Source organism: Zea mays, chromosome 7 (assembly GCF_902167145.1).
Source record: "Zea mays cultivar B73 chromosome 7, Zm-B73-REFERENCE-NAM-5.0, whole genome shotgun sequence".
NCBI lineage: Eukaryota > Viridiplantae > Streptophyta > Magnoliopsida > Poales > Poaceae > Zea > Zea mays.
This window is the reverse complement of record NC_050102.1, coordinates 111429752-111444083: the sequence shown is the minus strand read 5'-3', so window position 1 is coordinate 111444083 and position 14332 is coordinate 111429752. Positions and strand designations below refer to the sequence as shown.

General features: G+C 44.4%; 1 protein-coding gene across 5 annotated transcripts; it reads right to left on the bottom strand.

Moving 5' to 3' along the window:
• Window positions 1–3579: 3579 nt before the first annotated feature.
• Window positions 3580–10804, bottom strand: LOC103632708 (probable plastidic glucose transporter 1). 5 transcript variants are annotated; one of them, XM_020540980.3, is made up of 13 exons: window positions 10190–10528; window positions 9962–10094; window positions 9664–9766; window positions 9353–9553; window positions 8635–8734; window positions 8391–8503; window positions 5984–6077; window positions 5756–5906; window positions 5226–5372; window positions 5072–5145; window positions 4730–4818; window positions 4219–4333; window positions 3580–4108 (listed from the first exon to the last, which is right to left on the bottom strand). In XM_020540980.3, exons 2-13 carry the CDS (start codon window positions 10008–10010, stop codon window positions 3911–3913), a joined length of 1434 nt encoding a protein of 477 aa, XP_020396569.1. In that variant the 5' UTR covers window positions 10011–10094; window positions 10190–10528; the 3' UTR covers window positions 3580–3910. The 5 variants fall into 5 exon arrangements, with proteins under 5 accessions (XP_020396569.1, XP_020396567.1, XP_008652676.1 ...); XM_020540978.3 differs by lacking the exon at window positions 9664–9766 and having other exon boundaries at window positions 4546–4818; window positions 10190–10804; XM_008654454.3 differs by lacking the exon at window positions 9664–9766 and having other exon boundaries at window positions 10190–10804.
• Between the last annotated feature and the right edge of the window lie 3528 nt (window positions 10805–14332).

Genomic DNA, 14332 nt, shown 5'->3' with positions numbered 1-14332 from the left:
ATTTGAAGATTCTCCTTCCATGTCCCGTGGGTGTAGACAACAGAAAGGAGAGCGGGGCGAGAGAGACGGCCAGACGCGCGGAGATGGTGGACGGGGATGGCGGTAATGGGTGGTGGTTTTGGCGAGCCTGAGATCTGGAGGCAGAACCGTGCACCGGCGTGTGAACGCCTACACTACTCTCTTAAAAAATAATATATATAGATTGGTCCATTGTCTGGCCGTTGGGCCTGCCGCATGGCCACTGGCTCCTACACTCCCACAGTCCCACGCCACGACCAGGCATCCCAAACGACGGCCGACGGTTTTTTTATTTTACTTGTTATTTGATATATAAAATATGTATTTTGAGTGTTTATATTAATAATATTTATATAATAAGGGCCTCTATTTTAAATCTTGTCCGGGACTTCTTCCCTAAATTGTCAGGACCGCCGCTGAGTCTCGATCTTCTATATATCTGGTTACTTAAAACCTCAACGAGTTTGGAGCCCTCTCCTTACTTCACGGAGTTGCAGGCCATATGTTTGCTGACGCGTGGCAGCCCACAGCACTGCTCCTTGCTCTGCGTATGGAGTTATTATGGACCCGCGGTACTGGTTCATACTGCTTTTTTTTATTTGTGTTTATTAAAAGAGGCTCAGGATTCGACGTCCCTCCGCGTTTCGCGTGTTCGCAGGCCACTACACGTCCGACGTGTGGCCGCGGGAATCTCGGACCCGACTTCTTTGTTCAATTCAGCGGAGCGAAGGCTTGCGTCCGTCAGCCCGTGTTCCCTACCTCTGCCTGCACAGTGCACACGCCTCGCCTGCTCTCTCCGCGCCCTCATCCGCTGCCTCGTCTCCGTCATCGTCGTGCCACATCCAGGCCGGGCCGCCGCTCTGTCTCCTCCCAGCCGAGCTACCACCACCGCTCCTCCTCCCCGCTGCTGTGTGGAACTTCGCGTGCCCGATGTCGTCTCCTCCAATACGCTCCCTCTGCAACTTGTGCCGGCCCTCCTCCGCAAAAACTGCATCTGCCTAAAGTATGTGTGTCGCCTCCCGACCCCATATCCTCCGATTTCTCATTTTCTCCGCAAAATGTTCCTCGATAGTTGGTTGATTCGGTAGTTGGTTTGAGGATTCTGCTCTGAAGGTTTGGGGTTCTGTAGGGAAGTAAGGAAGTTAATCGAGAAGTGTTGGAGGACATGGGTCAGAACCAGTACTCCACGAAAGGATGAAGTTCTATTCAATGATAATTTTAGTGCTCCACTCTACCGCATAAAGTTAATATATGTACTAATGTACGCATACACTTTGGATTTGATATGGTCATTATGCTTGGACTATTGTTGTGCACTTCCGGGGTAAATGCAATTCAAATGAAGGAGACGGTAGAAGAAAACACGAGCGCCACTGGGAGAGAGTTCTAGGATCGCCAATACCAGGGGCTTTAGTTCTATATGTTAGCAAGTGAAGAATCTATTAGTTTAGGTGCAGAGTGGGCAACAAGTTCTTTTGTGTAGCTTGAAGAACATGTTCTTCTGTTTGCTCCAGTTGATATGTGATGGATGCTTTATGGTAAAAAAATGAGACCCCCATATAGAACCCCGCACTACACCATGTCAAAGAGAGGACCTTTTTTCTTTGTTTTTTCCTCTTCTACTAGGTTATGAGACTTCTCTTTTCAAGTAATCCTATCATAATCATTATCAGTATATAAATCGTATACTTCTCAATTGGAATTTGTAATGCATAATTTGACCATGTATAGGCCCTTATTAATGGCAATGAAAAGGTGGGGTACCTCCTCCCCCAATTTCTCAAAAAATGCATAATTTGACAGGATTCTTTTTGTTCTATAATGCAGGTTGATGCAGCCATAGTTCGAATAATGAAGACACGGAAGGTCCTCAGCCACACCCTTCTAATAACCGATCTTTACCAGCAGATGACACTTTAGAACATTAATTAATTGAGCTGTATATGTTATTGACCTCACGGTTAACCTGACCCCTCTTTAATTGTTGTGTTTCATTCATGTCCCTCATTTCAGCTCAAGTTCCATGTTAAGCCAACATGCATATATCACTAAATTTGACGTTCTACGATACATTGTTCCATTCAGTAGACAATATGGTTTCAAATGATTCTGTGTATACATGTGCGACGTGTAGGCGATGAGACGCGCGGGCATGTTCTGCGTATACAGTAATTTAGCATCTTATTCTTGTCAAATGGAACCTGCTATCTCAATTCTTCGATCGCATCTGGATGTTGGAACCCTGTTGGTAATAGCTTTTGGAGTCGTGTTTCTCTGTGTATCTGAAACTGCTCTACATGTCTTTTCATCATATGAGGAGGATGCTCGTCAGAAGCTGATTCCTATCCTAAATGTCCGTCGGGACATTGTTCAGCCAATGCACTTCCAGAAATCAACCAACTGCCAAGAGCTAGAAGGGGCGTTCCTTCAGATCATCTCCACATTGCCTGTTCCAGACGCTCAGGAGCTGCAGCAGCAATGCGTGGGGTTTAGAACATCTTCAACACAAATTATGGCACTATTAGGAACCCCTACAATGCCAGCACCGATGATGAATTCCACATTTTGTCCATCATTGTATTCATTATTGCATCGTATTATTTTGAGCATCTTCAGCTATAGTCGTGCTTTATCATCTGGCGTTTTTGTGCCGGTTATTTTAACTGGTGCAGCTTATGGCCGTTGGGTAAGCATGTTGATTGGATCACAGTCAACTTTAGATCATGGTCTTTTGTAGTTCTTGACTCTCCTGCTTAGTTTTAGGCCATTGCTTGTCATATTCTCATACTATATGTTGCTCCAAACTACAAAATTATGGACCTGATATAGCGCCCGATAGGGCGCTTCTTTTTCTAGTATGATATAAGAACCGATACTAACAGACGTATAAGAAGCCTGAGCACGTGTCCGAGCTGATCGGGCGGGAACACACCCTCGAGCTGATCGGGCGGGAACACACCCTCGAGCTTACTGCACCACACACGCCAGTATGAACGCTGGGCATACAGAAGTCCAAATCGGGGGGAGGGCAGAGATGCTACCAAAGATTTCAGAACATACTGCAATGAACTTAAATGCATCTTCAGAAAACACGCGCACTGTCCAATAGTTTGCAAGTGGACATCATGGACTAATCAGTGTCAGGAAGCCAAAGTATGAAGTGGTTCTTTCGCCCTATTTCAACATCATCGTTCAACTTTCTGGCTTCTCTAGTTTGTGATTGGTGAGGGAGAGGCGATCGACAAAAGACGTGGAGAAAATAATCTGGTTTGACCAGGAAAATTTTTGGCTTCTTTAGTTTGAGACCACAAAACAGTGGCAAGGCAGGGTGTGCCACAGCCATGAGTTTCATATGTGGCAAAGCTTCAAAACCATTGACCAAATGAAGGGTCTGAACTGAAAGCACTGTACTGGATTGGTTGACGTTTGTGATTGGTGAAAGAGATAGCATCTTTATTGTTTTGTTTGTATGCTTTGCTCACTGTGAAATACCGTGTGTGGCACGATCTCCTAGAAGTGAGAACCAAAGACGTTATGTCAGAGCAGCGATGAGCTATGCCAGAACAAAGGATGCGAATATTCCAAATTCATCAATCAAGTAATATCAGAAAGATCTGTTCCCTTTATTTTACGTACTACAGAAGGCGTAAAATATATACATCAGATGTACAAAAAACAAATTAAAAGGGTCGTTTTCTTCACCCTTTTTAATATTGTACAACGATTCTCATGCTACCAAAGAAAAGCTGAATTTGATTGTGCTCATTATCTATAGGAGTTGATGTTGTTTGCAACAAACTGCTGCTGCTGAAGATTCATGGGATTAGGCCCCCTCTTCTCTTATTAAATTCCTCCCGTCAGTTGTTCAGTTTGTCCATACAGTTGAGATGTTCTACTCTTGCTTGCCAGGGGTAGCACTGCTCATGGACATCTCAATTTCCTCAAGCGAACGTCCTTTTGTTTCAACTATGAAATTGTAGGCGAAGAGTGCTGTCAGCAGGGAGACCCCACCAAAACCTGCATAGACTGCTCCAACCCCAAACTTGTGCACAAGCTCCAGGAAAAATAGTCCCACCAGAAAGTTACATATCTGAAAAGACGCAATATGTAAGTTAGATTAACGGTGTAGGCAGTGATAATTGAAAGTGGAGTACATACAAGCTACAAAAGTAGTATTTTGATACTTCAGAGACTGCATACCCAATGCACAGTGAAACTGAAGCCCATAACTTTTGAGCGTGTCCGAGCACTGCTGAGCTCTGGTATAATGATACCGGTAACTGGTCCAGCACCAATTGCAAAAGTAAAAATGTACCTGCAAATGAAAAAAAATAGATCTCGCAACTAACAATCTTTTTAAAAATTATAAACACAAATTTTATAAGTGGAATTTCTAATAAATATTCTGAATTAGTGGTTTCTTTACACATTAACAAGGTGTAATTCATTTATCATCATATCATGAAGCAGAGATCGTACTAGAAAACCTTTCACATTGTTCATGATGTAAGTAAATGATTTCCATACATTGAGAAACCCACAGGTATAATTTCCACAAAAGGTTCTAAGCAAGCCTTCTGCTAGTGAAGAACAACAATTTTGTATAGCAATGGATTTCCTCCTCCATGGATCCCCTCCAATTCCCTTGTCACCAAACCAGCCCAAGCCCCTAAGGGGTTTGCTAGAGAGAATAGAAAGTGAAAGCACATACAAAAGAGTTCCAGCGATTGATAAGCTGTGGGCAACTCCTTCATCAAGCGGGAAGCTAATACCATATACTATAAGGAACATTGCAAAAGCCTGCAGAAAGAACAGGATATAATAAATTAAACTGCATTCAAGGACAAGAGCAGGTGTCAGCCCATCGACATGCACAAGAAACACACGCATTGCTGACGCTGTCTAATAACAATATGGACAGAAACCAGGCACTTGCAATAAATTCTCCCATGACAGCAGAAAATGCAGAAACTTTGATAAGAAGGATAATTAGTTAATTAAGTATTAGAAGTTCTTCTAATTACCATAGCATAAAAGTCTCCATAGCACATACCATTCCAAGGTAGCTTCCTATCAAAAGCTTCTTTCGCCCTTGCTTGTCCATCAAATTTGAAGCAACTAGTGCCCCTATAAAGTAAAAACACATGGTACATGAGTTTGAAGATAAGTCACTATAGAGCACAACACGAGTAACCAAGTTTACTCACCTCCAAAATTGGTTATTCCAACATATAAGCTTGCTAAAGCACCACTACTGATACCAACATCACGGAATGTCAATGATGAAAAATAAAGAACACCATTTATTCCAGCAAACTGTTGCAGAAAGAAAAGGGATCCTCCAATCAATGCAACTGCATATATATTAGAGAATAAGCTCTTGATACTTGATAGCATGAAGAAAATTAATATGCAACTGAGAAAAACCTGCAGAAACATGTAGATATTGTTGTGGTGTGTGAAACATGAATGTTCCAAATATTATGACAGAACATCTCAGCAATAACTCATCATAGCAAAAGTCAAGAAGCAAACTTAGTGCCCAGATAATAGATCGTCCAGTATGGGCCTTTAAGGATGGCAGAATCAGACGAATGTACATGCAGTGCAGTCCAACAACCAAGCGTGAACATACGCACACCCAAACATGCATTCTGTCAATGTAGTTCATAAGCATTTCATTTGGTTCCTTTAAACAAGCCAAAAGAAAAGGTTAGATCCTAATAAAAAGAAGTACCTCTATTATGTGGTTCCACCAGAAGGTCTGACCAGCTGCCCCGTGAATCATCATTTAGCACAACAGCTTTGATCTCTTCCATGGACTTCTCAACTTCAGAAGGTTCCCAAAGGCTCTCTACAACCTTTCTAGCATCATCGAACCTTCCAACCTACAAGATGGAGCTTTCTGATGCAAAAAGGTCTTACACAACAAAAATGGGACCCTATCAATTGAATCTCAGAGTACCTTGGCAAGCCACCGTGGACTCTCAACAGCAAATTGCATCCCAGCAACAATAAGAATCCCAGGTACACATGCAGCATAAAGCATTGTTCGCCACCTACAGACAGGAACATAAAATTCAGTAACACATGAATAATCTGTTAACTACACAATGCATCTGGATAGTAACTAGTTCAGAGTGATGTAATTGATTAGTTACTACGAAAGTTAGCTAAACAGATGATCCTTTAATTGTTATTTTAAGATAAATAGCATAAACCTTTTATTTTTATTACTATTCTCTCCACTCAATAGGTAACCATTTGCTCTGTGCAAGCCATAATACACCCTAGCACATGGTCCTAATCCTCAACAAGGAATCCCTTGAACATGGCCGATTTACTAGCATTTTGTACTAGCTCTTGTGTTTCTCATAAGTTGTTTAACCATTAGTATGTTGTATGTATATAAAAAAACTCGACCTGAGGGGGTAAGACAGCCCCCGGGCATTGTATTAAGAAGAAGACCTTCTCACACAGGTCGAGAAAACCCCCGAACTCCTGCCCCACCCATACACAGCGGCATCGAAGCCCATGTGAGAACGACCACGACCGGGGCTGAGCCTTAGACCTGTGCTTTGGCGTGGGACAGACGTGGGGATTTTTTTAACCACAGCCTGAAATTCGCTCCCACGGGGAGTCGAACCCAGGACCTGAGGAGTGCTACTCAGACCACCTAACCAACTCAGCTAGAGGTCCTTTCGCATGTTGTATGTATATAGAAAAGATGGATTGGTTTAGATCGATTTTGTGGACATACAAGAAAAGGTTTTAGTTTTTTTTCTCGAAGGCACAGGAGAGTTGTGCATCATTATATTAAGAAGAGAAGCCCAAAATAGGTCGTTACAAGCCGCCGAAGCAGTGAGAGTACAAACACATTACATATCAGTTAAGAAAACATAACCCACTCACCCCCCCCCCCAAAGGCCAAATCTTTCTCAAACCCGACGCCCCTGCCAAGCACCACAGCCTAGCTTCTTCCTTGATGTCTTCAAGGATCCTGGTCACACTAGGGGAGATTCTATAAAAAAAACAGGCATTACGATGCTTCCATAACAACCAAGCCACAAGACACAATAGTTACCACTGAGTTGAAAGTTGAAACCCCTTCCTCTTCTCCTTAGGCACTTTCAACACCGTTGTTCTCCACCACTCTTGAAAGATTGAAACACCAGGCTCAAGAGCAAGCAGCTGCAGGCCTATTAGGGATAACACCAGGAACCAGACTTGCCTAGAAAAGGCACAGGCCACAAGAAGGTGTTGCACCATTTCCTCTTCTTGGTCACAAAGCGGGCAATACGTGATAGATTAGGAGTAGCACCAACTGAAGAAAAGGTTGTCAAAGCTTGTCAAACGCTAGTTGAGAGAGTTTGGACACGTTCACCGGAGACCTATAGAGGCACCAATACATAGTGGGATCTTAAGGCGTGATAGTAATAGGAAGAGAGGCAGTGTAAGTCCGAAGTTGACATGGGAAGAGGAGACTCAAAAGGATGGAATATACCCAAAGGTTTAGTCTTGAATAGGAGTAAATGGAAAACAACTATTCACGAACCTTGACTTGTGGCTTCTATTAAGTTTCAACTCTAGTCTACCCCAACTTACTTGGGTCTAAATGGCTTTGTTATTGTTGTAGTTCTATCTAAGCAGCACATCTGACCCCAAGCGTCCAAAAATCGGATGCCTACGATCAATGCCTAGCCTAGGTGACATTCTCGGTGGTCGAAGCAAACAGGCCCTAGTGCATAAACCCTTGTGATCATTTTGCGAACTTTATGTAACGATTCCACTTCTAAAAAACATAGTGCCCATGCCATATAAGAAGCACTAGCAGGTTGGTGAAGTATAATCCTAGCATGGGAACTTTATACGCTGGTGCGTTCTCAAAGCAGAATAAAGGAGGCCACGTACATGGCTATTCCGTGGCATGTTGTGTGTGTGTAACAGGTGCCACAAGTTTGCGTTATATAAAAAATTACCATCCCTAAAGTTTAAAATCAGCCACCTACCAGGGGAGTTTATAAAGAAAAAACCACTAATTCCATCTTTTGTACTGTGATATACCATCACCCCTGACTGATTTTTTTTTAAAATAACATAAAACTAACATGACAAACTCAAGGCTTACTACTTAATGCTATACATTTTCATAAATCATCCATGCTCCTGAAATTTATTTCAAACTTCCGTTAGCATATCTTGGTTCTAGTCTTCTATCCAATGAGAAGTCACGAATAAAGGAGTGATACACCTACCTTGATGAGTACATCCTGTTATTTTTTTCTATTATCATGTAGTGCAGCAGAAATAAACTTAAACAAATGATGACTTACATCATTAAGATGCATAAATGCCAACAAGAGATGCCTCACCAATGTGGATCACTCTCAGAAGGTATCCCCAAGGAAAGTGCAGCAATTATGCCTAGACATGTTCCAATTTGACACAGAGTCCCCAAAGTGCCCCTATATTTTGTTGGAGCAACCTAGAAAAAGCATATAAAGGGTTAAAAAGATATAGAGAAACAAAATCATGAAAAGAGTATTAGGAAAATATCCATAGATTAGATAGCATATAACAGCGATGACCAGTTACAAAATAATAAAAGTCAATTACCTCAGAGATGTATATTGGAACAAGAACAGTGTTTACGCCGATCCCGATGCCAACAAGGAATCTTCCCAAAAGCATCTCATCCAAAGAATCAGCCTGTGCACTGTAACATAGCTTTCCCTTAAGGAAAAAAATATGATAACTTAATATACAACAAATGGTAATGTATGAAATAGAAATGCTGCTGAGAGGAAGTTCTGAAACTTGATGGCCAAATTCAATACAAGTAAACACTACACTTGTTAGGGTTCCTTGCCCTCTCGGGAAGATGGCATAGGGAAAAGAGATGAGGGGCTGGCAAGCGATTGGTCGCAGGTTGTGGTTGGCGCTTGGGCGTCGTGATCACAGGCTGCGGGAGGGAACAGGAGGCGCAGGTGAGTCCAGATTGGTTGCAAATTGCTTGCTTTATTCCTTTCTTCCCTGGCATTATATAGCCAAGGCCGCCTAGTACATCTTAACAACCATCCGATAAGATAAGGGAGCTATCCATCTAATCTATCAAGATCTAATAATCTTATGATAAGATAAGGCAGCTATCCATCTAACTAACTGTCATATGTTCTTATCCACTAATGGTGATTATCTCTTATCTACTGATATGGGCTTATCCCCATGGGTCCTGCGCCTCTGATATTATAGGCCGGGCATAACACTGGTCAGCAGAAACTATGCAAAGTCAGGACTTCAGGAATATAGAACACGGTAAAGTGGAAGTAAAAACCTCAGGAGAGCTCCAATAATCAATGGAATACTGTCGATCTGAAGGGTCCTCTTGCAGCCGAACTTATCTACTAATGCAGATGAGCCTAAGCTCCCAAAAAAGGCACCAACAATGAATATGCTCACCACAAGACCTTGGAGGAACGGATTTCCTTGAAAACCAAGCTGGGTTGCAATATCTTCTATTGGACCGTTCATAACCCTGCAACCATATCATGCACCAAGACTTAAGTTCAATGCTTCAGCAAGCATATCTGCAACATAAAAATGTACAATACATTGGATGACACAGCCCACTAAAGAGTCACATACCTATAAATTAAGATAATCCAAGTCCATTTTCTCATTATTACAAATGGCATATTATTTCCCAAAATAAACTTGTTGGCATATTCAACTAGTAGTGCAGGCAGCACTGAAAATGTTCTCAAACAAAATGGATTAGGGAGCAGTCATTCATTCTCTACTATGACGCCATGCAGTGGTGGAATAGGCACCAGTGATCAGTTGAGTGACATAACTAGTCACAGACATATCACTCCTAAACGAGGTTACGATGCAAAATCAATTAGCTAGTTGAATATAAATTGAAGCAGCACACTGCACGCACCCAATGTGGTAACCGAATAGGAAGTTTGCCATTGACGCAGTGAACACATGCGGGAAAGCCCTCAACCACCCAAGATCAGCGCCGCCACCTCCGTCACCACCACCGCCACCTCCCCCGGCCCTCGCATCGAGGCCTATCACGACGAAATCAACGCCCGTGTCAATCCATCAGCACCAGCAGTAGCGGGAGCAACCAACAATCCAGAAGGCGGCCGCGCTGCCCCCGCACCTGAGCCGGCGCTCGCCTCGTCCGGCGGTGGCGGAGCTAAGGGTGGCGGGGCCGGGTTACTCTCGACCGCCGCAAGGCACGGCGGACAGAGCTCGAGGCGCCGTGGCAGGGCGCGGAGAGCGGCCGCCCTAACCACGGCCGGCCGCGCACGCCATGAGGGACCGGGCCGCGGCCGCGGAAAGTGCAGTGCGGGAGAGGCGGGCAGTGGCAGCAGCGCCGCGGCGAGGGGCGTCGGCATCGCGGCGTGGGGCGGAAGCGGCGATTCGTCGAGCAGGTGGCAGGCGCGACAACGAAGGCGGGGCAGGCGCGAGCCTAGAGAAAGAGAAACGGGTGGTGGAGGAGAAGGGCTCCCGGCCGGAAAAAACTTCTTTACATACCGGATGTAAAGGATCTTTTTACAGCCTCTTACATATACTAGCTGCTAGTCCATATCTATATACTACTAATTAAGAACGCAGGGGGTAGGCTGCCCCATTCCTGGTTCTGTCATTCCCATTCTCAATTCCTGTGTGTTTGCATTCCCATTCCGCGCATGTGATCTGTTTCCTATTCCCAAGCGTCCCACGCATGTGACCCACGCATGTGACCCGTTTCCCATTCCCAAGCGTCTCGCGCACCGCGACCAAATTTTTACCAAAAAAGCTAGCAGCGTGGGTTAAAGCTCACAGCCAACCAAGACTACACATGTTGTGGTGCGCACTAGACCTTATAAACAAGTGTGTGCACAGTTCAGTGAACAATATGGTATTATTTTTAGATTGCCAACACGGATTACACTTTTCCTGGGAGGCCCATCTGCTTGTGGCCCAGAGCAGCCCACCCCAGCGCGTCGTCCTCCTCCATAGGGCCACCCCGCGCGCCGTCCTCCTCCGCTCCACCCTGGCGTGCCGTCAATGCCAGGGCGGCCCACCCCCGCGCGTCGTCCTCCTCCACAGCCCACCCCGCGCGCCGTCCACCTCCGCTCCACCCTGGCGCGTCGTCGTCGCTAGGGCACCCCACCCCCGCGCGCCACGAGGCTCATCCCCGTGCGCCGTCATCGCCAGGGCTCCCCACCCCCGCGCGCCACGATCTCCATTGCTGCACCAGCTGCAATCCCCCACAATCTCCCTCTGAACTGCTCCACTCCCTCCACTTCGATGAGGATAAATGTGGGCGCGACGTCTCCACGCTCTTCTTTCCCTTCTTCCTGCCACGCTTGATCTCGCCGTCCTCCTTGCCAGCAGACTTGCCCGCGGGGACCCGCTTCTCCGCCTTGGGCTTCTTCCCGGCGGTCGTCTTCTCCGCCGCGGGCTTCTCCTCAGAAGAACCATCAAGTAAGTTGTATAGTGCACTGATAAACCTGCACTAAAATACCTTGGATATTGATCTGGAGAATTTATGTGCCTTGAAGCTTTCCAGTTATTGTTTGATGTGGAACAGTTTGTCTTAGCTGACAATATTCTCTCATATAAAAGATCTGCAATCAATAAAGGTTAGCCAATGAGACCACATAAGCACAAACTTATATAGAGGTTATTGAAGAAAAATAAACTAACTTGATGTAGCCTGAACAGAACATAAAATGAGTCATTTCCATTAAATCTGCTGGTAGAACCTTCATTTTGTTTAGAAGTTCCATCTACAGCTTCATCTGAGCAAACACAGAAGTGTTCCTCTTTCATTTCACCATTAGGAGATAATTCACCCTCTTCTGTTTCATGCCTTAAATTGTTGTGGGACACCGAATATGCACTAAATGGATGTACACCCAATCCATACAAAGATGTCATCCTGTCATGTTTTATTCTCTGTTGAAATGATAATGATTATTAATAAAAAAAATTGGGTTTCTTCAATGTTTTTAAAGCATATAGAAAAGATGTGGAACCCTGAATCCTATCACTTATGTATCTAATTTTGATGCTTTCACCACGTATGATTGGATTGAACAACAAAAACGAATGGTAGGAATAACACGTGCATCAGCAACAGTCATGAAGAGAAAATAGATCCAGTTTATGCAAGACCCTACCTTCATAGACTGTGATAAATAAAAAGTATTAGTTTATATTATGATTTTGAGCACATAATATGAACAAGAATGAAGAACATAAAGTTACATACCTCTCCTCATCCGGCCGAATCAGCGGTCGCCTGTCCCAAAGTATGGGACGTTGAGGGAGACTCGCGGGACCTCGCAGGTAGATGTTCCTCGAACCTGAGGCGTCCTGCTGCTGGTCGTCGTCGTCATGAGGCGCCGTCTGCTGCTGGACAAGGTCGTCCTACTGCTCTGTCTCGTCCGCCGTCCTCCTCCTCCTCCCCTCCTCCTTAGCCAATTATCGCCGACCATATTTGTCCAAAAACCTACAATTAAACTGTATTTGTGGGCCTTCGAGTGATGGATGTGAGAGACCGTAAAAGATAAGGTTTACATCCGATATGTACGGAATTTTCTTCGGGGTTCGTAGTCCTCCGGCTCGTGACTGGGAGCGTGCCAAGTGTCAGTGTCAGGTTGCGTTTCCTCGGCGACTCGGCGTTGGTGCATTGACTGCATTCCCTCCCGACTTGCCGTTGTTCCAGCCTGTGTTGAAATTTGAAAATCAACCCAAAGATGATTTTCAAATGAAAAAATAAATAAACTAATAGGAAGCCAGTGCAAAGATATTGTATCGTGGAGATTTAATCGATTATAAATGTGGTAAATTGTTGACATTTATTCTTAGACAAACTGTATATATGCATCGATTGTACCGTATACCACCTTTTTTGTTGAATAAGCAATACTTCATGAGTTTGGGTAATTTACTTTAGTTTAATAGTGTTCTTTCCGTAAAGCAGTTTACTAGGAGTATCATAAATGCGCAGGCACGCAGCCACCGCATCCAAGCTTGAAATGATTTTTGTTGACGCCTTTTCGGAGCGTCAAATACTCAAGAAAAACCGGCGGCGGTGCTCTCTGGTCAGGCGCGGACGGTCCGCGGCCTGGGGCCGGACGGTCCGCGACCTGGCGCAGGGGCTAGGGTTTTCTGCCTGACGGCCGGACGATCCGCGCGTGCGCAGGGGCGGCGGAAGATCGCCGGCGGCGCCTGGATCTCGCTCCCGGGAGGGACCCCGTCGGGGAGGAGAGATTCTAAGGATTGTCTAGGCTCGGGCCGGCCGACCTAGATTTCTCTAATCGACGTAGAGTCGAAGAGAGACGAATAATTTGGGAATCGAGAGGCTAAACTAGAACTAGACTAGAACTACTCCTAATTAGGGATGGATCCGGATATTTATTCGGATGTCATTTTTTGGTCTTTTTTCTTCGATTGTGGATAACTAACAAATAGAATTTGCTATGTAAATTTATATTCTTGTTTTTAGCATTGAGACTATTAATCTTCACAAAAAATAAACATTAAATTCATTCTATATCTTTTTAAATAATTCATATAAAATTCGGATGTCTATCCGAATACGGATTCGGATGTTTTTTCACCTTTTTTGTTGTAAAGAGAAAATAATGTACATAAAAAATTATTCAAAAATTTATTTAAATACTTCATAATATTCTTAATAACATTGTCGAAAATTAACTTTAAATTCTATGTATATCTATGCTAAAATATTAGATTTGTGATACAAGTTGGATGTTTTTGGAACATCCCTACTCCTAATTGTACTGGAAATAAATGCGAATAGAAGTTGTATTGGTTCGATTGATGCCTACAAATCGGCCGTAGGCCTCTCTTTTTATAGAGGAGGGGGGCTGGACCCTTTACACGACCGGATTCCGAGCTAATTCCGCGAATATAGCTAACAAACATAGCACAAAACTCGGAACCCTAATCTACTCTGCGCGTGCGCGGACCGTCCGGCCCACAGGCGCGGACCGTCCGGCCTCAGGGCCGGACTATCCACACCTCAATTTGGTGCTCAACATATGCCCCCTGCCTTTTGGTGGAGCTGAGCAAACCAAAAGCAAATAACTCGATGAGATTACATCGGTTCTCTTAGGCATCTTGCCACATACTAGGATGGTACTGTTTGAGGAAACGCCCATTCAAAGCCTTAGGCAAATCCTTGCCTTGTAATGTTTGTAGCAAATAGGCGTTGCCAGACATCACCTGTTTTACTTTATAAGGACCCTCCCAGCTTGGCGACCATTTCCCGAACTTCTGGTCT

Bases quoted from the DNA above. Each gene is read 5' to 3' on its own strand.
- LOC103632708 (XM_008654454.3), bottom strand. From the start codon at position 10,427: ATGCCGACGCCCCTCGCCGCGGCGCTGCTGCCACTGCCCGCCTCTCCC. The intron at 8,735-9,352 runs GTTTTTACTTCC...GCTATGTTACAG, and splicing joins ATTATTGGAGCTCTCCTGAG to TGCACAGGCTGATTCTTTGG. The intron at 4,819-5,071 runs GTATGTGCTATG...TTCTTTCTGCAG, and splicing joins TAGGAAGCTACCTTGGAATG to GCTTTTGCAATGTTCCTTAT.